This window comes from Chenopodium album, chromosome 15, assembly GCF_948465745.1.
Source record: "Chenopodium album chromosome 15, dcCheAlbu1.1, whole genome shotgun sequence".
Classification (NCBI taxonomy): Eukaryota; Viridiplantae; Streptophyta; class Magnoliopsida; order Caryophyllales; family Amaranthaceae; genus Chenopodium; species Chenopodium album.
In genome coordinates, this window is record NC_137848.1 from 48,424,393 (window position 1) to 48,447,394 (window position 23,002).

Here is a 23,002-nt window from a genome sequence, read left to right on the forward strand (position 1 = left end):
ATAAATAAATCTCAATCTTTATCTTATCATCACCCCCACACACCAAACGACTCATTAATAACAATAATAACGCTCTTAGATTTGTCATTTCAAACTCTTGTAGTGAATTGTGTCTAGTAGGTTCAAGCTCATCGAGGGTTTACTTAGAATATACTTCGATTGGGGGCCTTAGATTAACGAGAGGGCATCAAATATAATTTCCTTAGACATCATTTATTTCAACGTCTTCTTATTGTTGAGAGGCAAATCTTGAAGGATTTTATGATTAATTTTAGTCATTCTAACATCATGATGCATAGGTTCTCCCCTAGTTATGACATGTTTTTCTAATCATCCATAAGAATGAGTTCATTATAAACTTCACAAATGCACATCATGATCTCGGGTGTCAAATACATTTTGTTAGATTTAAACAGGATGACGGTTTTTGTAGCTTCTTAACCCACACAAGGCCTGTGGATAAGCACCTCCAACTCAAAAGGCCCATTGTCTAAACTAAAGCCCAATAGCACACTTGTACTAGTGTTCTTTGTTCGATCAATTGCAGTGAGATTTTAGGAGAGAGAAAATCAACAAAAATGGAGACGAAACCAACAGAAATCAGCAGCTCTAAGATGCATGGAGGTTTCAACAAACGATTCAAGCATTTCAGCCCTATTCTTGGTTGTTCCATGACTTTTCACGTCTACTTTCCTCCTTCTGCTTCGTCTTCCCAGAAATTCCCTGTATGTTTCCAATTCCCCCCCCCCCCCTTTTTTTTTTGTGACTTTTATTTATTTATGTTATTGTTTTTATCCATTATTAAAATATCTAATATGATTAATTTGTTCGATTGATATTTGTTTGGTTGATTAATGTTAGGGTTTGTGCTTGATTACTGTTTTTGAGTGTGAATTTCTTTACTGATGCATGTTGATTTTATCTGTATTTTAGGATTTCTATATGATTATATTATGAATTATAGTTGGAGATTATTGTAAAAGACATTTGTTATGGCATTTAGCATAGCAGAAATGTAATAAATTGAGGAGTTGAGTAGAGAATAAATGCAGGGAAGCAATAAAAAAAAAAAAAAAAAAAAAAAAAAAAAACTCAAAATTTAATTTAGTGTGGGAATTGGAAAAAAATGATCCAATATGGAGGTAATAAATCCGGAAAATGAGCTGCCAAAAATCCTATTTGTGAATATCATGATCACGAGAGTCCACAAAAGTCACAATAATCGGGCGAAGAGTATAATACTTGGTATAAGTCGTATAACTCTCACGGCGATTGAATAAAAACTCATAAATGAGCTTTCCGGTGGAATTGTGTATATATACAACAAAAACACTCTTATTAACACCCTTTGTCTCCCATATAGTTCCTAATGCATTTTAAGGGTGCACAAGCCTCTTGAAATGCTTGTATATCTCAAAATTGTGGTAAATTAGGGATTTAAGACAGAAAACTAAAGGAAGAAGCTGAGTTTATTTTGTTTGATAGTCTGAAATCATGGGAAATTTTGAGATATATAAGCAATTCAAGAGGTTTGTGCACCCTTAAAATGCGTTAGAAGTTATATGGGAGAAAAGGGTGTGAATAAGAAGCCCCCAAAAATAAAGAATAGGAGGAGAAAATGTATGCTATTGGGGCTATTTTAGCTTTTTTTTTGGCGACCGGGAGGTGATCTCTTTCATCAAAGCAAGCTAAGATCCTGCTAGAGACACTTGATAATGATCTTCATTAATCTCTCTCTCTCTCTCTCTCTTACTCAAGCTAGTTCTAACTAAATTAAAATGACAATTCCCCTTCCCCTATACACAATGCATTACAAAAGTCTTGAGATATGATTGTGAAACCTTCCATGACTAGGAGCTAGAAAAAGTGGGCTTCTTTGTGTGGATGGTCCATTTTCATACAACAGCCGTGCTATTCAGTTATTCATAGTGGTCTATGTATATCCACTCTGACCAAATTTTAATAAACTATTGCTAGTTTGTAAGCTAGAGCACCATTGTGATGATACTTTGTTTTTAGAGATCTTTGCTAATTTTGACATCCTTTAGTCACTTAGAAACAATAATTGATATTAACTTGATTAATCCACAGGTGCTTTACTGGTTATCTGGTCTTACATGTACGGATGAAAATTTCATCATTAAGTCTGGAGCTCAACGTACTGCTTCTAGTGAGGGCATCGCTCTGATTGCCCCTGATACATCTCCAAGTAGGTCACATGATTGCTAGAACTTATTTTTGACTCTGTCAATTGAATGACTTTTAGTAGTTGCTTTAGATGCCAGTTCATAGCAGTGCGCGCAAGGCAATAGGGGGTAAGCGCTTAATTTGGCCTGGGCGAGGCGTATTTGATTAGGCGCACCTGAATTTCTGCCAATTTTTTTTTTTACTGTTTATAGTTTTATACAGTGCGCCACTTCAAAGAGGCGCACCTAGGCGCTGCATAACCCTTATCACTTCAGCACACCTTGAGCTTTTTTATACATTGGTTCATAGTTGCCAGTAGTCCAGTACACCTCAAATGTTTTGGTATCTTGGAGGGACCTGAGTGATTCAATCGAATGTATTTTTTTCTGTATTTTTGGAAATTATTGAATTTTTGAGCGAATGGCAGTGGCTTAGTTTTTCTGTACCATGGATTATATGATGATAAAAAAAATCTACTTGATAAAAAAAAAAAATACAAGTAAATAGTTGTGTGGAACATATCAAATTAAAAGATGAACCCAGTTCCTAGCTCTAACCACATTGTATTTTTATCTTTTATTTGTTGCCAGATGGACAAGAGTGTCACTAATATTATCTGACATCAACAAAATTTGTGTGTATATCAATATCTTTATATGATTTTGCAACAAAAAGGTGTATTAATGTAAACTTATATATGAGCACAAAATACGGTTTTTTCTCAGACTCTTCCCAATTGATCTGGTCCAATCCAGGATCTCTTTTTGCCTGTGCAGTCTCTTGGTCTTTTACAAAAAATTTCGGTGTCAGGTCCAATTCTACAGTGGTGAACAGCCCTGGATCTGCATTGAGTTCCAGAGATTTAGGCTATGATCAAGTGGGGGTTGGAAATAGTTATCAAAAAGGGATAATTCATGGAAAAAAAAAATGTTTTTTGAAATTTGTATGGATAAATCAGGATGGGGCGAGTCATTTGTTTTCCTTTGTACCTTCTGAATATTCTTGGTGATTAATCGTCTTATAAATTTAGTAGGGGCCAACCTTACATAATCTATAGTTTAAAGGACTAAATCCTTAAATTATGAAGCTACAGCTTTTAGGGAGGGAGGCAGCAAGGGGAAAGGTTTGGGGGTGGGAAGGGCTCATCCAACCTTACCATGCTTAGCTTATGAAGAAGTTTGTTACACTTGTTAGTAGGTTCAGGGTGTCATTAGATGATGTTGAATGATTGGATAGGTCCTGCTGCTTATAATAGGAGCTGTCATTTGTATTTGAATTTTTGAAAATTTTCTTTCATTCTATCTATTTAGGGTGATAGTCTGTAAATTCTGGCCAAGAACTGCCTGTCTTCAAATTTGAGAAATTCTACAAGCAGCTATGCTACAAGTTGTCTGTTTCATTCTTGGACTATCAAGAGTATCAACCAGCTAGCTATGCCAAATTTTTGATTCCTGTTTTACTGTGCTCTTACTAAATATATTGTCATTCTGTTTGTTTTTGTTTCTAGTCATGCTTTCTAAAAGCTTCACATTGACTGCCCCTCTTATTTGTATTCCAGGAGGGCTAAATGTCGAAGGGGAGGCTGATAGCTATGACTTTGGTGTTGGTATGAACTATAATTGTAGTTATTTGTTATGCGATAGTAATCGCTTGATACTTTTGTTCACAGTAAGATCATGATTAGTTTAATTATATACTGATTGCCCCATTCCATGTTTCTGACTCCTCATCTTTCTCCTCTGTTATAGGCGCGGGGTTCTATTTGAATGCTACACAAGAGAAATGGAAGAATTGGCGTATGTATGATTATGTTGTTAAGGAATTGCCTGAACTCCTGAAAGAGAATTTCCCACAACTTGACACATCACGTGCATCAATATCAGGGCATTCAATGGGGGGGCATGGGGCGTTGACTATATACCTGAAGAACCTTGACAAATATAAGGTATATCTATTTATCACAAAAGAAAATGCCCACCAAATTCCGTACATAGTAATTATGAGCTTCGACACTGAACACCCTTCTATAAATCAAATCTAATAGAAGCATGTTCGCTGCAGACGGCATCTGCCTTTGCACCAATTGTGAATCCAATTAACTGCCCTTGGGGCCAGAAAGCTTTCAGTAACTATCTGGGAGGAAATAAGGCAGACTGGGAGGTACTAGCACTTTGTTCTGGTTTGTTGATATAATGACGAAGATTCATAGTTGTTACATCACTTACATGGTGTAATCTTCGCTATCTTGCAGGAATATGATGCTACTTGCTTGATTTCAAAGTTCCATGATCTTTCTGCATCCATACTAATTGATCAGGTAAGATTTGCTTCAGTTAAATCATCATCATTTGGTACACAGTCAACTCGATTATGATAAAAATTTGGCTTCCATCCCTGTTTTTTAATTGAATTTACGAATTTGCATCCACAGGGGACAGATGACAAATTCTTGCATGATCAATTGTTGTCGAACAAATTTCAAGAGGCTTGTGAGAAGGTCAATGCACCACTTTTGTTGCGACTCCAGCCTGGATATGACCATTCCTATTTCTTCATTGCTACTTTCATTGATGATCACATCAGCCACCATGCTCAAGCCTTGAAGTTATAACTCTGTATTTCAAGAATCTAGTGTGAGTGTGTGACTACTTACGTTATGTATTGCTGTTAAAATCATGTTGGAATCAATTTTGCCTTAGCTGAAAGGTGAAGGATAAGTGTCATGGATAGAATGTCAATAAGAAATGTCATGTATGTTTTCATATGTGATTGTGTCTGTTATGGATTCATGCCCACTTTTGAAAGTGCCAAAATCTATGCTTTTAAACCCAAAAACCTATAAAATTACAAGTTTCTGAAAAGCATGATGTATGCTTCTAATTGCAGTTCTAACAGTATCTGGGTATCTTTGATGACAGATGACCTAGAAACACACTGAATTTGCACGCTAGTAGTTGAAGAAATATTTTGTTCACCTAATTTCTACTTATTAGGAAAAAAAAAATGAGGTTTGTACTCGTGAAACTTTATTTGATTTTTATTGTCTTACAAATGTTTGTTGAACAACTCTACAAGTGAATTGGTCTCAGGCAGCGCTCTCATACCCTTTGGGTAACATTGTTCCCTTGCACCAAGCTACCCCATTGACTATTATTTGACATAATTACTAGGTAATTTGCATCTTTTTGCATTTTTGGATGTAAATAGAGGGTGAAATTTTGAGAATTTATGTGCTTGAATTGATTTGAGGATGGAGAAGCATTAGACAACTACTGGAATGGTTCGTTGTCAAAGTGGATTTACAATAACTCGGCCATTAGAATCATTCATAATGAAGATACTCCAGCTTATTCAGACTTTTGGAGTATGCAAGCGTCAACCAATTTGGCTAGCAATACAAGACATGATAGATGACAAATGCTAATCAGTTTCCTTGGACATCTTACCTCATATCCTATACAATATATACGTGGGTCAATAGATGAAAATACGGACCATATTCTAAGTCGATGATTTACTTTGGTATGGAAAAAAATTGGCTAGAAAGGAGGACAATAATATTAACTCGGACCATATTATGAGGCGATGATTTACAACTTTAGTATAGAAAAAACTTGGCTAGAACGGAGGAAAATAATATTAACTCCTAAATTTGAGCTAGAACCTCTACATTAAGATGCATATAAGCGGATCACCAAAGGTAATTTTAAATTATTACAATGACATTATCCACTGATTAAAAAGACTACTCTTGGTGCATTGTGCACCTAGTCAATTACATGAAAAAAAAAAAAAAATTAAAATTAAGCAAAAGATTACTAAACAACAAGAGTATATAAATTAATGTTTGGAAACCATATGAACTAATCAGTCATACAAACATCGACAATAAACATTAAAATGACCATTTCAAAAGATCATGCAATGTTTTTCTCCAAAAACTAAAGATCATGAAACCTATTCAATATCTTCTGATTTACATTCTTAATGAATAACTTATATACAGCAAAGACAGTACTCTGCTTAAATTTCCTGTGATTAATCATTTGATATTACTTATATACACTGCTAACTATTTGCTAAAACTATAATTGCCAGTTTAAAAAGGCACCATTAATTGACGACCTGTACAACACTTACAACCCGGCATCTTGCTTCCCACAATCCAACGCAGGGATCAGCAAAAACGGAAGCAAGAAATCCAGTTAGGTAAAAACAAAGCTAACATGTAATGATGATTCCTAATTCCTAATACTGGGAAATATTAAACTATAAGGCTATAAGCCACTTTGATGAGATGGGGGTTTTTCTCCTGACAATGTTGCCATACCTCCTAAACTCTGATCAACGGAAGGTACGTTTTGAGCTTGAGGCTGCTGAGGAACCGCAAAAGGAGCAGCAGTAAATGCAGGTTCGATGTTTTCATTCACACTCTTAGTCGGTCTTTCCCTCTTTGGCCTCTTTGGTCTTTGCTGTTGATCAGGGTTGTTAACGAAGCCATCAAACTCATTCCCTTGCCCAGCGTCATTTTTTTCTGCATCAGTGGCTTTTGCAGCTTTCTGCTTCGGCTGACGTTTATCACCAGTTTTTCTCTGTAATAATAAAAGATTAACATCAGTTGCAGAACAAAATGCTGATATTTTCACAAGCACCTGCAAACCAAGTCTACCAAAAAGGGAGTAAAGTTACAACAGCTACTGGAGAAGAGCCCAGAAAAAGAGCATTGTACCAAGTTTGTACTTTGGTTATTAGACAGAAAAAGGAAAACAGAAAAATGCACAAGCTTCATTACACAGAGTAATCAAGCCATACTAAGCCGATGATCATTTTTTTTTGGGAATATCCTCCAAGCATACTCACATTAAAGCACAAAAGCATAAACAAAAGGATAATATCAGAAAATTATTGTAACAAAATTCTCACTAAGTCCCATTACTTTTTTATTGGACTTTGGCTTTTCTGAATCTGGAGAGGGTTCAATAACAGAAGCTTCATTTGCAATCTTATCAAGATCTTCCAAAGTAGCCTCTCCTTCTGCATCTATCCTGATGCCTTTATTTACTCGCTTCCTCTTTTGTTTATCTTTGACCTGGGAAAGTGGAAGATAAATTCATTTTAAAAATGATTTTTGAGAGTTAGTGAAGACAGGGACGTGACCAGAGTTTTTAAATAATATATGCCTGGAGTAGTCATGTTGCATATTTGTTGCTACACTAACCTGTATAGGAATTTCTTTCAATTTCTGCTCCAATTGGGCATCATCAATGAGTAAAGAGACAACATCTTCTGGCGCCATTAAATCACCTTGTACATGGCCTCCAGTCATAACAAGTTGCTGAACAGTACTCTTTTGACCTGCTCTTTGTAAAATTTTCTCCTCGACAGTCTCTTTGCAAATCAAACGGTAGACAGTAACCTATAATGTCAAAAATGCATATGTTATAAACTTCTAACAACAATTACTTTGAACTACAAACCAAAACCACTCTTATCCCTTCCTTCCTTGAGGGCATTCCACCCCACCCCCTTTCTTTTTCCTTTACGCTTAGAGGATGGGGTGGGGGATAAGAGAAAAACATTACAGAAAAATCCAATAGCCCCACGTACAAAAACATTTAATATTCCCTTAAACATCAGTTCTACAGTTATGTAGTATGATTGACAAAAGATTGACTAAATAGGCAAAACAAAATAACCATTCATCCAAGAAAGCAAAACAAGAAATATCCATGTTCGAAAAGTCTTCTTATGAAACAAACAGATCAAAAAGACTCACATCTTTGGTCTGACCCAAACGATGAGCTCTGTCCATTGCCTGCAAATCCAAGGTTGGATTCCAGTCGATTTCATAAAATATCACAGTATCTGCAGCTGTTAGATTGATACCCAGACCACCTGCCCTTGTACTAAGCAGGAATACAAAAATATCATTCCTGCAAAAAAAAAAAAAAAAATTATCACTCCTGCAAATCATTAAATCAAGTGTTCCATCAACTAGCTTAACAAAAGTTCTTTGTCCATTTACTCCCAACCACCCCCTCAACCCCCGGCTGATTGTTTTGCTAGGAGAAAACAGAGGAAACACCATAACCACGTAGATTGGAAAGAAAATAAAAACTTTACCTGTGTTGGAAATCTTGAACCATGTCCCGTCGGTCCATGATGGTTGATGATCCATCAAGTCTAAGATACTTGTATTTTCGATAATTCATATAGTCCTGAAGAAAACAATAGTTCAGACCCATTATATACCCCTCAACGATGAGGTGATAAGGAAAATGCTATAAGAGCACAATGAAGAAACAGCAGTCAAAATGCACAAGACAGATTTTTCTTGCTGCAGTAATAACCAACCCATAACTACAATACAATTTCAAGATATGAGAATCTACAAGCTGGCAGCTAAAAGCTAGAATAAGGCTCAATTGCAAGGTGTTGCAACTGGAGAATTGTATCAGCCACTAACTAAGCTAAACAAGCATTGCATATTACAAGCTACACACACTAATGGTAACTCCAATAATAAAAGATATATGCACAACAATTCAAATTTATACTATCCATTCTAAGAATAGTCTTTCACAAAACTCTGCCAAGTAATAATGCGGCTCTATTGCCTGTATACCATACATACACATTCATTAATTTCGCCCCCTTGTCAAAAAGGGACAGATGTAGGCAGAACTGCAGAAGTGCTTGAACCCACAGCCTTGTAATAAAAAAAAGGTGGAAATTACCTCCAAACAATGACACAATTAATGACAACAAAATCATCAATAAAGGAGAAATGGCTATAATAATGAATTTCAGAACATAAATACTCAACTTTGTTAAGTAGCTTATCAGCAAAAAATGAAGTCAACAATCTATAATCACACAACTCAGGTCTCACCTCTCTTCAAGTAAATATACTCCGTATTCAGGCATCATTTTTTGCTAGTAAATATTCCAAAGACTCATAGTCATACATAACTATTTAGTAAGGTAACAAAATAATGACAGGAGGAATAAAAATCTATACACAATTTTTTTTGGTTAATCAAACCAATTTATAATTTTTGTTTGCTGTATATACAAAGATTGTACATTTGAACAAAATTTTCACAAGAATATATTTTTAGAAATGAAATGTTACGATAGATGTTCTTTATATATATATATATATATATATATATATATATATATATATACATATATATATATAAGAAAATAAAACTTTAGCAAACTAACGTGCTTCTTCTAATAGTAACAATGACTAGATAAACAAAATGGATTAATGGTATAATAGAATTCTTAATTTTGTTTTCATTAAAAAGTCCCGTGATAATAATAAGGAACTTTATAGTAAGACATGAGTATTACATTGTTAGATTAAGTAAAAATACCTCAAGAATATTTAGCATTTTTGTCATTTGTGCAAACAAAAGAACACGGTGATTCCCTGCTCTTAAGCGCTTCAATAATATATCAAGTGTCTGTAGCTTTCCAGAATCCTGAAATTCACATGTAATGCCAGCATAATTATAATGCCAGCAATAAAATAAAATCAATTGACCAAAGCAATGGGAAAAAGCATATCTTACAGTGAGCAACTTTGATGGATCAAAACTTTGCATGGGTGGGCATGAACCAAATATCTTGTATGTCAGCTGAAGAGCTGGCTGTACAACAGGTAATTCAGAATCTATCTCTTCAATTAATTGATGAGGTGGTCCGTCAGGCCTTCTAGGTGCACTAAAATCAGATGTGCGAGCAAACCCAACAAAAAGTCTCTTGACCCAGGGGTTATGAAGTTCATCAAGCATTTGATAAGAGAAGTTTCTATTCGGACAGTGAGCACAAATCTAAAGAATCAACAAAAGACTTATATCAACACCGAGTTAAATTAGGCACAATAAAAATAAAAACAAAAACTAAAATAATAATAATAATAATAAGAATACTTCCTCCGTTCCATTTTGTTCACACTTTGAGTTTTGACTTTCACCACTATTCACATAAGTAACTTTGACTTCACTTTGTGATTTATTCTCATGAAAAAACATAGTTGACTGGGGTCATGTTTAATTCGTCTCAACTTCTATATCCCAAAAATCAATTTTTAACAAAATTTTTGGTTGTACATAATTAAAGATATTATTATTTGAAGTTATGCAATGGCAAACGCACCAATGAAATGTGTCAACTAATATGAGACGGAGGAAGTAATAATAATAGAAAAGACAAAATAATTACCGGTGGTGCTCTACTTTGAGGGATGAAAGTATATGCAGAATGAAGAAGTGCAATATTTGACATGAGTCTATCCTCATGAGAAACCACCAGTTCCTCAAAGGGAGCATGGTTAGGACCAGTTGCGAGTTTTCTTCTCAGAATACCACTGCCTGATTTACTTGGTGTTAACAACATTCTAGTGACAGCTCTGACTTTTCCTCTCTCAATTTGAAGGTCACCATCTTCAACCTCTGTCACTAAGTTTACAATATCATCCAAGTACTGCCTCTCTTGTGTTTTCACAGAGAACATCAGTCTCTCCAAAAAAGAGCTATTAGCCAAGAAAGCAACCTCTGCAGGTGATAAGTCAATCAGATGGGTAAAGCCAAATGCTCCACTCCGAATAGATGCTACATCAGTGGCACCTTCTCGGGGTATTATGGATCGATATATAACATCTGGAGTAAATATGTTGAAATATTTCTCAAAAGATCCTCTACTGAGACCACGCCCAACAGCAGAACATAGCGTCCGAGAGCAACGAAACATATCTTCATAGATTAATTTAGGTATCTAAAAAGAAAAAACCAACCGTCAACCAATAAAAACTTGAGCAGGATGGCAGGGAGTGGAAACTAACAAAGAATTCTAGTCTTCTTACTTCATAGTTATAATAGACTAACATTAGGAAGGGCAATTTGGGAAGTCTAGTATTTTTAGGTTAATAGTCCTTACTCCTCAGCCTTAGTATAAATAGGGGATAGTATATGCAGTAGGCATGATGTGAATTGTGAGGAAATATGTTGAGAGTAGTAACCAAAAGTTACTAGGAGAGTAATAACCGAAAGTTATCAAGAGAGTAATAGCCTCAAGCAATTATCCTATCACTTTTGTACTCAAATTTCTGCTATTATTAATCAAAGTCTCAAGTTTTTATCTTTATTTATTAGTCTTATTAAATCAGAAATACAAGTCAGATTATCAGTCCGTTACAATAGTTCATACAGTTAACTACATACATAAAACTAAATGCAAACAGAATCTGAACTGCCAAAATAAAATGCAAAAACAGTTGGATCCAGAAAAAGAATAAAATGCACCAGCAGGAAGTGCTACTTATACAAATACAATAACAAACAGCACAAGACCAATATCAATACGATCAAATAGGACACATACAAAGGGTAATACTACGTCAAACAGAATGGACAATCAAGAATCAACGAAAACATTTAAACATTCAAAGCATTGCATAAACTATTGCTCAGCTCCGAGGATATAATAAAGCATTGAAGTAAGTCTCCACCAAAACAAATTTGTCATGAAGTACCTGGTATGTTATAGGATTTCGACCACCAGTATATAGTATGTCCTCCAGTTCCCCGAATGGAGGAGGCAGAAGAGAATTTGAGATGTCTCCAAAGTAGAAGTATGAGCTACCCTCATTCCTTTCAAACAATTCTGGATGATTGCAGACCTGTCAATTCACAATAAATCAAATTTATCAGATTCCCAGGCTGTAACACCGAAACTAATTAAATGGTAAATTAACATAATTGGACAGAAAAATAAGAACATAAACATGAAGTACCTTTCTCAATTGGATAACAATATTCATCAAATTCATCAATTTCTTTTCATTAAGATGCCCACGACTGTTATCAATTATCTCAGTTAGCGAAATCTTATTCTTTATAGCTTGATAAAAGGCTTGCTGTCGGGAACTCAATTTGCAGTGCACAGTTATCTCTGTCTTTCCTGTCAGCTCAGTAACCACATCTTTTTTGACCCGGCGCAACATAAAAGGTTTTAGCACTGCATGCTATTTTTAAGGGGAAAAAAATGTTATCCAAGGAAATAGAATAAGACAAAAAGCTGTTTAAATTTGAGTGATCAGAATTTTCATATCAGCTGCATCTCACAATTAAAATTTCTAATAACCCACAATCAGAACATACTGACAACACAAGCAGACTCACCAATCTATTTAGCTGATGTTCATTCAAGGTGCCACCATGCTCTGCATGACTCTCTATCCTGCACATGTGCAGCAACGAAAAGTGTGCATATAATTCATCAAAGAACACATCACGGTAATTTTTGCACTTTGTTTAAAAAAGTCAAAATTATACTACGTAGTAAAGATCTGTACCCTTTGGAGAACCACTCATTAAATTGCTCGTGGCTGTCAAACAAAGTAGGCATGATGAAATGTAAAAGAGCCCATAACTCTGCCATGTTATTCTGAATAGGCGTACCCGTCAAAAGCAAACGATTTCGACAATTAAAACTAAGAAGCGTCTTCCATCTTAAGCTGCAGCCAAAAGCAAATGGAGTCAGAAAGCATTGTAAATGTAAATCCACGTGCTTAGGTGCGCTAACATATTTTTGCTCCATTACTTATTAGTTGACACACTTAAAATTGGCAAGCATATTAAGGAGGGGTGAGGGAGAATGACACAAGACAAAGACTGAACAATTACAAATAGTTTCACACCCCTACCTACTTATCCACCTACCCTTCTCCTTGACAAGTTGACATATCAACCAGCCATCACCAAGTACTCAACCCTAGCACCATTTCCAAAACCAACAACCTCTTCATCCCATCACCACCACCTTCCTCTTCTTAAATATCTCCACCATTGCCTATTTGCCTTCAAAATTAACAGCCAACAACCTTCAACTCCCTTCAACCTGCGAGTCATCACCACCGTCAAACATCATCGTGTGTCACTAACAAATCCATTGTCATCCTCTATTCATTCTTATTACAACATCAAAATCCTTGTACCCTATTCGAAACACTATACTTGTCGCAATTCACCTTCTCTTCTCTATAATTGATACATCGCTTTCAAATCTTGAGTTTAAGAAGAAAAAAAAGAACCCCCCTTTATCAGTGGAATTGATTAATGAGATTGGAGTAGAATAAAAAAATCAGGGATATAAGTCAAAATTTAAGGTTTAGAGAAGGAAGCAAAGAGCAAGAAGTTTTATTCACCACTGTTGACTGCTTGTGAAGAACTCTCCAATGTAAGATTAAATATGGGAGAGGGAGATTTAAGATGAGGCCGGATCAAAGAACAAAATGAAGATTCAATTGCTCTTTCTATAGTTTTTGCTTTGTCTCAGAACCGTCTCGGAGATATTGGTCCAAGGTGGATGATTAAGGATAGAAATCAGGGAAAGAAGAGCAATTATTGGCGACACCAAGAAGAGGAGAGAGAATACCAGCGGCGAGGGAAGAGAGAGAAAATGGGATCGTGGCTTTGAGGGAGGAAAGAGAAATTGGGGTTGTTCTGCTATGCGAGACAGAGTAAGTTAGGGAGGAAAGAGAAGGGAAGTGAGGGACTGACATTTTACCACATAAAAACTGCCCAAAATAGAAATGTGTCAACTGTTCAGCTATAAGATACTTCCCAAAATGAAAAATGAGTCAACTATTTGAAATGAAGTAATAAACTACAAGATCACTACTTCATCATGTGTGCTTCAAATGAAGTACAAACTGAAAAGGAACAACAACCATCATTTGAATAGAAAAGGAAAAGAAAATAAACAGTAATGTTCACATATTGTTCCTTCTAGAGGGGAATTGGTGCTTTTGTCATATAGTTGCAATTCTTTAATTCAAATAATGGAGAAAAAAACCTGCTCGCACTCTTAATAGCCTGAGCCTCATCTAATACCATGTACTGCCATCTGACACGCTTTAAGTACTTCTCATCAGTAACCAATAATTGATAGCTAGTGACAAGTATATGAAATCCAGCATCCCTGCCAAACAAAAAAAAAAAAAGTCAACAATGCCTCATAAGTGTCACAAACCCAAGATGCATGCATAATGGCAGCAGAAAAATGTTATCATGATGACAATGAAAGCATTTATCTAGAACTACATTATTATGCTGCACTAGATAATAATAACGGTAGTTCAGTTCAGCACAGAATATACAAATTAACTGCAACAAGTGCAATTTAAGAATGACAGGAACATGATATAGATTATAAAGACCAAGAGCCCATGATTTATATGTGAGTACATAAAATAAGGCATGTCTCTTACACCAAATATACTTCATTTAACCACATGAAAGCATAACAGTTTCCTAGGAATAGATTCCAAATTTATAAGCTGTTTACAATGGGGAGCCTGAACGAAAGTGGGATAGAAAGCCTGCACATGAAAAGAAACTCAGGAAGCAAGCCACAGGCTTTGTTACTTGGAATTTTCATGTCACACCCCATCTCATCTCTCCTCCCAGCCCACCCCCCACTCCTCAAACCCAAAAAAAAAGATTGTTTAATGAGGCATTAGAGACATTGGACATGACATTTGGACACATCAAATTGGGCTTCAACATTGGAAAAAAAAATTGATATTACTGGTCTCAAGTCTCAACAATGGCCTTTCCTAGGTAAAAGTTCCATGGAGAGGTAAATTAATTTTCCTGTTCCTTTTATAATTTAATCTCTTTTTTCTCTCCTTTCTCTCCTCTAATAATTGTCTTGCACCAAGACCACCATCCACCTCCACCTTCCATAACATAACCACCAGGCAGGCATCAACTCTTCCTCGTAACCATCAGCTCCCCACCCATTCCTGCCAGGCTGTCACCATCCTTCCTCCCCCTTTCTAGCAAGGCTGCTACAAACAAACCTCCCCATCTCTGCCCCTTGCTTACAACAAGACCCATACCATCTCTCTATCTCTTTAGGAAGAACAAAGCCAAAAAAAAAAAAAAAACTTTCATTAATGATATCACTAGTTAGCAGCAGACACATTTTCTTCAAAGTTACTTTTATTTATTATGGGTATTTAATTGTATATATATGCAGAAGTTAAAAAATGGAATAATAATGATAAAAGGAGATCCTTTGCTAAAGACTACACAAGGCAATTCTTTATTAAAATGGGCAAGAACACCTGTAGAAAAGACAATCAACGATTTCACCAATGCCCCCATACTCTCGCCCCACTGCTTTATGTGTGTTGGCTCTAATATTGGTGGCTATAATTGTAAGACAAGGAATTCGGGGGTGATAGATTCAGAGATGGTGGATAGGGTATATTCCTGAATAGAAGTATTGGAAGTAAGGTGGTTATAGTGGAGAAAGAATATTTTTATTGCTGGTATGGTTAAAAAGAGAAGAGAAAGAAAATCTGAAAAAGAGGTGCAGTGGGGGAGGAACAGGGTGGAGAGACCCCAAACAGGACGATTATTACAAGAAAAAATGGGTAAAGGTAGAAGTCAACCAAAACATGACATGTAGCTGCTTAATATGCTTACAAAAGTTTATATACATTCAGACCGATCTGGAACAATACTTTCATAGTTAGGAGACTCCCAGTGGACCACCTTTCATAAACTAAAAGTTGAGACCTTTTCGACCCAGATAACTATAGTTGGGATTGATTGTATCAATATTTCCTCGAATTTATGGAACCCTAGAAATTGCCTAGGTCCAACCTGTAGACATGTATGATGTATCCATATACAACAATATCCTGGCAAGATTATGTATTCACAAGGCGCACGACAATGACTGAGACACGATATATAGGATAATATCCTTGCCGAAATTCCAGCAAATAAAAGCAAACAATGTTTTGTTGATTAATACTCCCTCTGATTAATAAGTGTTACAGTTTGACTTTTTTCACTATTCACATTATGGTTTTGACTTGATTAATTTACTAATATATAAAAAAACAAATGTTATTGTGTACTACTCTCTCAGTCCCATAATATAGTTCCTGTTTTCCTATCTTGAAGGCCAAAATGTTGTTCCTGTATCTATTTTTGGATAATATGTAAAGACCATTATACCCTCACTTTTTTAACTATATTCATTCTACTTCCTACATTACCCTTGAATTTTGCAAATGCCTTGTATTTTTCTCCCTCTAACCTTTGTCTATAATTGTACTTTTCACTTTTATTAATGTACTTCATCCACTTTCTCCTCCAATTTCTTAAATACCGTGAAAAAACACAAACAAGAACTATATTATGAGACGGAGGGAGTACATTTTTGGATTCATTATAATGTATACTAACATAATATCAAGTTTCCTATGATTTTACTAACATATAATTAGATAAATTAATGGTAAATTCGTGTCTCGACATGCGTGTTTGGTCAAAGTGTAACACTTTATTATAATACGGAGGGAGTTATGAGCTTCAATAAGCACCGTGCTCTATCCCCCTAGTTGCCAGAAATAGGATGCAGTCCTCCACTATGTAGCATGGGGACATCATCATCATCCTCATGCTATGCTAGACCAATGATATGAAAATGAATTAAAAAAAAAATTATTATTATATAATATATATATATATACATATATATATATATACATATATATATATATATATATATATCAAACTGCCATGTTTCAGTGGAAGTCATGTCAAACAAAAAATGCATATCAGCCACAGCAAACAAAAATGGCAGGAACCTAGATGCGGCTACATTCTGATTGTTAAGTAAAATAACTAAAGAAACAAAAAGAATGCTAAAAAACTACAGGAATAGTTGTTTAAAAATTTTAACCAGGAAAAAGGAAGACATAAATTCACTATTTGAATGCTCTAATAAATCAGATAATATCAAATTTAGCTAACGATAATGACAATATTCCTAGATAGTGGCAGCCAAAATATGCTGCCTAACCACTTAAAACATTAACAATAATGTCTGTATTAAACATTTACACCAAACTTAATGCAACAGTTCAACAAAGTTTTGTTCATTACCTACGATAAAGTCGTTTTGGGTTAATATTTTTCCTGAGAACCTGTCGCTCTGAAAGTCCACCCCAGTATGGTAGAGTTTTCAGATCAGGGCAAAATCTTTTAATTTCATCAGCCCAGTTATTCAAGACTGACGCTGGAGCACAAACCAGAAATGGGCCCCATATATTTTTATCCTGTACATGAAACATAGTTGAGTTGTTCATGAGTTTTAGTATACCATAAACAAGAAATACTAGTATGATACTCCATTCGTCCCACTAAGATTGCCCACCTAAAGATTGATGACACACAAAGGTCAAGGTGAACACTTATAGTAGGGCAAAATAAGTGTATAAGCATTTACCTCAGCCAAATGAGCCAAGAAAGCCATGGCCTGTATAGTCTTTCCCAGTCCCATCTCATCAGCAAGAATACCGTTTAAACCCTGGAAAACAGATAATGAATAAAATTTAAATATTCACAGTATGCAGACACAAGAGAAGAGGAGGTAAATGTAAAGCAGAGAAAGACACCTGTTCATAGCAATTAACAAGCCATTGAAGGCCTTTCAGTTGATATTCTTTCAAAGAACCTTTAAATAATTCTGGTGTCTGTACCGTTGAAGTAACTGGCATTGTTGATCTGAAGAAGTAGCCAAAATTTAGAGGATTCATACACTAATTAATGAAATACAAAATAAAGTCAAATTCTATAGTTCAGAGAAGACTTGATAAAACAACACTCACGGATGAAGTAGATCAATACTGCTAGATCCAGTGGCTGAGGCATCTTCACCCAGAACTTCATCATCGGCTATCTGCCGCAACTTCATGCATTCGTCATCAAAGGCACTAGTCAATTTTTTCTGCTTAGAGACAGCATCTTGAGCAGCCCTTAGGGCTTCTTTCTTTAATTCAGCATCTTCCGTATCTTCTTCAGCCTTTTCATCTTCAAATTCTTCACTGTTTATATTTTCATCGCCAGGAATCGCCTCAGAGGGACGTACAACTGGCTTATTTTGCATAAAATGACTGTAAAGTTCTGTCTGTGACAAAAGAAAATCAAGCCTCTTCTTCTGTCTTCTTGCTTCTTCTTGCTCACGTTCACGCTTTAAAGCTTCTGCAGCTTCTTTTTCTTCTCTCTTTCTCACTTCAGCCTGAAATGGGACAAAGTGATATAAACACAAGAGAAGCGCAACAGATTACTATAATTGACCATAAAGACATAAATTATATCACTGAGGTCATGGAACGAAAACAGCAGACTGTGGAAAACACAAATAAATCAGCTGAATCTTTTTTTGCAAGATGTGGGTCCCAAAAAAATGACATGTCATGAAGGTAACTAGGACATGTATTAAAATTTAAAAGACCAAGAGTATCCCCTATATACAGAAGAATATCTATGCAGAGATATAAAAATCCTCTGCCTCAAGGAAAATTTAGCAGAGCATAAAAATATAATATAAAGACCCATTATTGATTAAACTCTAGAATAGAATACCGAAGGAAGACAAGAGTAAGACATTCATCAGAAACTCTACTGTTTCATGCTCCTGTCAGATGACGTGAATGCATGCTGGAAAACTCATGCATAACAATAAAAGACAAAGATAACTCCTCTGTGACATAGAACTCAGGCTAAAAGTATCTGCCAAAACATATACTCCTTATTAATTAGAAGGAAAGAAAAAAATTACCATCTCCTTTTCTAATCTTTTCCAGTACACCACCATGTCTCTAGCCAGTCTCCTTGTTCTAATTGCAGCACCCCTCATCAACCTGTGTGATCTACTCACCTTCAATTTCACCTGGAAACAACCGAAATGTCAACTACTTCCTAGCTGTGCCAATAAGCATGAATGGCATCATGAAATAGGGAAATTAAAAGGAAACAAATAGATCATACTTCTCTTTGACAAATTTCTGCAAGCCTCTTTGCTTCCATAATTTGCTTGCGGTGGTTGTTAGTAAAAATTCGATGATGCTTTGGTAGATCTCTTCGAACAATATTGGCCCAAACTTTCCCAACTTTATCTTTTTCCTCCCTCTCGATAGTAGATTGATCTTTCTTTACCTTTTGCTTTTTCGGTAAGCTCCTTTCAATAATCTGCCATTCAAAATATGAAACTAAATTAAAAAAACACAATACTCTTCTATTTTAGAAAATTGAAACTAAATTACTTGAAACCCGATAGTTCTTTCAGCCTCTTCCTACTTCCTAGACTAACTCAACGACAACAAAAGGAACTAGAAAAAGATACTATAATCACAGTCTCACATTACTTGAAAAAGGAAATTACCTCATATGTGTCTCCTTTCTCCAACACCTTCACATAGTGAACTTGCAGTTGACCACTCTCTGACAATATTGACCTTTGTATCCTTCCAGCTGCCCCTTCAGGAATTGAGTTCAACCCTTCATCAGTCACTTTCAAATTGAACATCTGAACCTGATCACTAGAAGCCAAAGATTTCAGTTTTGCTTGAAGTGAGTCATATTGAGGAAGTGCATCCCCCATGCAAGTTCTACCTCTGGCTCCAAACCTCCTATCAGCTGCCATCATTGCAGCTAAGGAACCCAAATCCAGGGTACTCTTTAAATAGTACTCCTCCACTCTAATATCTGAAAAGCTTGGCAAGTTCAGAGTTGCTGCCATCTTGTCATAACTTGGCGGAATTTGGTAAGTCATACCCTCCCCAATGTCCAAATACACAGATTCCTGAGTCATTCTGTGAAGCAATATTCACAAAGTAATAATATTTCGGAATGGCAATACCAAATATATTAGCCCACAACCTTCTGCATAATTGAAATATTGAAACTCTATGCCAACATTATGAAAATACAAAAGATCATTAATAACTAATACCTGTCATTGGCATATTTAAGTGCATAGCCTGCATCATAATGGTTTCCCATATTTTGAGGAACAAAACGATTCAAATAATCTGGAGTTTTCTCAACTTGTAACCCACCTCGGTGCTCATTTACATATTTCCGACTTTTGAGAGCCACGGGTGCAGTTGCGCTGCTTTTAGGAATAGGAGTAGGGATCCGTGCAGGTGCTGGACTCAACGAAGAATCTTTGAGCCTCCTCTTATGCTTTTGAAGATGTTCACCTAGCATAGATCGATAGTGCTCCTCCGTAATGGGAGTCCTATAGTAGCCGTTTTCTAACTCATCATCACTATTCCTAATCCTCTTCCTTTTTTTAGCTTCTCTCTCGGACATGATTCCATTACTATGACCACCTATCCCTCTACCTATATAAAGGAAGAGAAAAAAGTTTAGATCACCGTCAATTTTATTTCTATGAATATGTAAATGCTACCCATCGGTTCCCTAACTAACCATTCTAGACATTGAAAACATATCCCAAAATAACAGAAATAGAGTTAAGCAAAAGTGAATGAAGCCCCAATGAGTATCCATCATAACATAAAAGTCCTCAATCAAAAATACATCATAAATAAACTGAAAACCCCTTAAAACAACATAGCATCCATCCTTTCCATCCCATTGCATCCCATTCCATTGGAGAGTGAATGTTTCCATAACAAAACATCAATAAAGACTTAAGGAGTGAAAGGTAACTTTTTTGAGTTTCAATGATGTATTTTCCATATATTTCAATCAGAGAAAAACAACAATGCCCGGCGCTGGAATTGTAATCCACGTCCAATGGACATCGAGAACACGAACATACAAACAAGTGTATACATTGACACTACCACATACAACACATTTCAAACATAATTAAACAGAATTGTAATTGTGTAGTACAGAGTAGAGCACAAGAAATGCACCTTGGCTACCCCTGCTTTCATCCTGACTGCTACTCCCATAGTAATCAGAATCATCTTCCGGATGCGGCACTTGAAAATTCACCAGAGACTACACCAAAAAAACACAAAATCAACCCAAAAAAAAACCATTAAAAATTACAAAATAACCAAAACAATGCAATTCAATATCACGCACAAATTCAACGAACCAAACAAAAACCCTAATTCCCACCTCAAACAATCAAATTCTCCAATTAACAAAATCAAAACTTCCAATAAATTAAACCAAAATCACCAAAACATCGAAAATCACAAAGACAACGAGAAACCTCAAGGTTGAAGAGACTGGCGAAAGATAACGGCGAATTACGCTCCATATTGCAAGATTTAAACGACTGGTGAAAGAATTGAAACACAAAGAAGAATCATAGAGACGCCATTGGAGAAGAATTAAGGAGAAAGAGGCGAAAACATGGAATTGCAGAAAACCCTAGAAAATGAAGAAGAAGGAGAAGAGAGAGAAAAAAAAAAAAAAAAAAAAGAGTGGGTTCTCCTGTAGTTGTGTGTGGTGAAGGCGCAGGATAAGGAAGAGGAGAGAGAAAGTTGAAGGATTGGAGTTGGAGGGAGACGGTGGATGAGGAAAGCATCTTCCCTCCCCAGTTTGCTAACTTACGCTTTACCAGTGACATTCTTGCTAACGTGCGCCGTTCATTTTTTTTTTTTTTTTCAATTTTGAATTTTGGGTTTTTATTTATTTTTTTTTCCAATTTTGAATTTTGGGCTTTTATTTGGATATTTTGTTTTGTTATTTTTTTGGTTCATAAGACAATGGGTTCATCCGTCTATGTAGTGGAGATGAAAATATGAGATTGTTTCAAAGTTTTTTAAAAACAAATGATTGATGAATGAAAAGCCTTAATCATTTTCGTGTAACATTGATTTTTAAAATGAGTAAATGTATTTTGCTCTACTAAAAGGTAAATTTAACACATGTAAAATATAATTGATGTAATCATGAAAAAAATACGAACCTCTTATCCAATTCGATTCGTTTTCATGGATCTATTCATTTATAAAGAGGCAAGTGCGATGGCCGGTCATAGTTCAGTAAAGATTTTAGGTGCAAATTCCGACATCACCACAGACCAATTTGTTTTTTCGCTCCTTGCAGGTGGAGGTTGCTCTGCAACCCTTTCGAAATCTAGACCTAAAATTCAAATTGCAAACACGTCAAGAAATAGCAGATTTATTCACTCTATGAATACCCGCCGAGTCTCTTTGCATCCATGGTTGAATGATTAAAGCACTCTAAGGGTAAAGCTGCCAATGCATCAATAAGAGGCCACATACAATCTCGCATGTCTTCGGCACCCAAACAACCAACCGGGATCATCTCATTTGGAAGCTGCTTTTCGGATTCTACGATCTATCAAAACCTCACCCGGAAGAGGCGGGTCTCTGATAGTAGCCCTATCAACTAGTTATTTCTCTAGAATCTGTTATAGGATGCCGACGAAAGGGGGACAGGGAAAGCTACATGCCCGGCTCGGGGGTAGGAAAAGGTGGGTCAGTCTAGAGCTAGACGACTTGTGAAGAGAGGTTGTTTAACCCAGAAAGAGGGTCATAGTGAAACTTATTTTCCCAAAGATGTTAAGGAGTGAAAAGCGAGGAAGAAAGCCTGAGGATAATCTTTCAAATACTAAAAAATGGACCTTTTTTATTAATATTTTATGAGAAACACATAATATTCAGCTTTACATCTCGTATAAGTTGTGATGCATTTTACAGCTTATTTTCGTTACCATTGAGCAAAATCAAGGGGGACTACCGGACTTAGGGGTGAAAGTAATACGGTTTAAAACCGAAAACCGAACCAAACCAAACCGAATTAACAATTCGGTTCGGTTTTTGTCTGTTTTCGATTTGGATCGGTTACAAAAATCCAAAACCGATTCAGTTTGAGGCTTCAAAAAACCGAACACTGAATTTCAAAACCGAATTTCACAAAGCCCAAATATCCCAGCCCATTTCCCCTTTAAATATATATACCTAAAACCTAATTTTCTC

General features: G+C 35.9%; 2 protein-coding genes across 4 annotated transcripts; one reads left to right on the forward strand and one right to left on the reverse strand.

Moving 5' to 3' along the window:
- Positions 1-525: 525 nt before the first annotated feature.
- LOC145582413 (S-formylglutathione hydrolase-like) lies at positions 526-4,976 on the forward strand. The gene is made up of 7 exons (XM_081639409.1): positions 526-725; positions 2,092-2,209; positions 3,746-3,793; positions 3,936-4,132; positions 4,249-4,347; positions 4,439-4,504; positions 4,619-4,976. The coding sequence occupies exons 1-7, from the start codon at positions 579-581 to the stop codon at positions 4,796-4,798; spliced, it is 855 nt and encodes a 284-aa protein (XP_081495535.1). The 5' UTR covers positions 526-578; the 3' UTR covers positions 4,799-4,976.
- A 1,093-nt stretch (positions 4,977-6,069) lies between these two features.
- On the reverse strand, positions 6,070-21,484 carry LOC145583258 (chromatin-remodeling ATPase INO80-like). Of its 3 annotated transcripts, none has more exons than XM_081640461.1 (24): positions 21,265-21,484; positions 20,957-21,044; positions 20,020-20,413; positions 19,680-19,879; positions 19,450-19,538; positions 19,056-19,256; positions 18,847-18,957; positions 17,894-18,303; positions 17,681-17,789; positions 17,512-17,592; positions 17,169-17,341; positions 14,056-14,181; positions 12,554-12,715; positions 12,381-12,438; positions 11,993-12,223; positions 11,732-11,878; positions 10,423-10,974; positions 9,771-10,031; positions 9,573-9,680; positions 8,311-8,405; positions 7,964-8,120; positions 7,406-7,603; positions 7,124-7,276; positions 6,070-6,779 (listed from the first exon to the last, which is right to left on the reverse strand). In XM_081640461.1, exons 1-24 carry the CDS (start codon positions 21,310-21,312, stop codon positions 6,465-6,467), a joined length of 4,467 nt encoding a protein of 1,488 aa, XP_081496587.1. In that variant the 5' UTR covers positions 21,313-21,484; the 3' UTR covers positions 6,070-6,464. The 3 variants fall into 3 exon arrangements, with proteins under 3 accessions (XP_081496587.1, XP_081496586.1, XP_081496585.1); XM_081640460.1 differs by having other exon boundaries at positions 19,450-19,544; XM_081640459.1 differs by having other exon boundaries at positions 19,450-19,879.
- Positions 21,485-23,002: the final 1,518 nt, after the last annotated feature.

Excerpts from the sequence above, each read along its gene's own strand:
- LOC145582413 (XM_081639409.1), top strand. The coding sequence starts at position 579 with ATGGAGACGAAACCAACAGAAATCAGCAGCTCTAAGATGCATGGAGGT. Across the intron at positions 726-2,091 it reads CGTCTTCCCAGAAATTCCCT|GTGCTTTACTGGTTATCTGG; the intron begins GTATGTTTCCAA and ends ATTAATCCACAG. Across the intron at positions 2,210-3,745 it reads TGCCCCTGATACATCTCCAA|GAGGGCTAAATGTCGAAGGG; the intron begins GTAGGTCACATG and ends TTTGTATTCCAG.
- LOC145583258 (XM_081640459.1), bottom strand. The coding sequence starts at position 21,312 with ATGGAGCGTAATTCGCCGTTATCTTTCGCCAGTCTCTTCAACCTTGAG. Across the intron at positions 21,045-21,264 it reads CCAGTCTCTTCAACCTTGAG|TCTCTGGTGAATTTTCAAGT; the intron begins GTTTCTCGTTGT and ends TTTTTGGTGTAG. Across the intron at positions 8,406-9,572 it reads AAATGCTAAATATTCTTGAG|GACTATATGAATTATCGAAA; the intron begins GTATTTTTACTT and ends TGTTTTCTTCAG.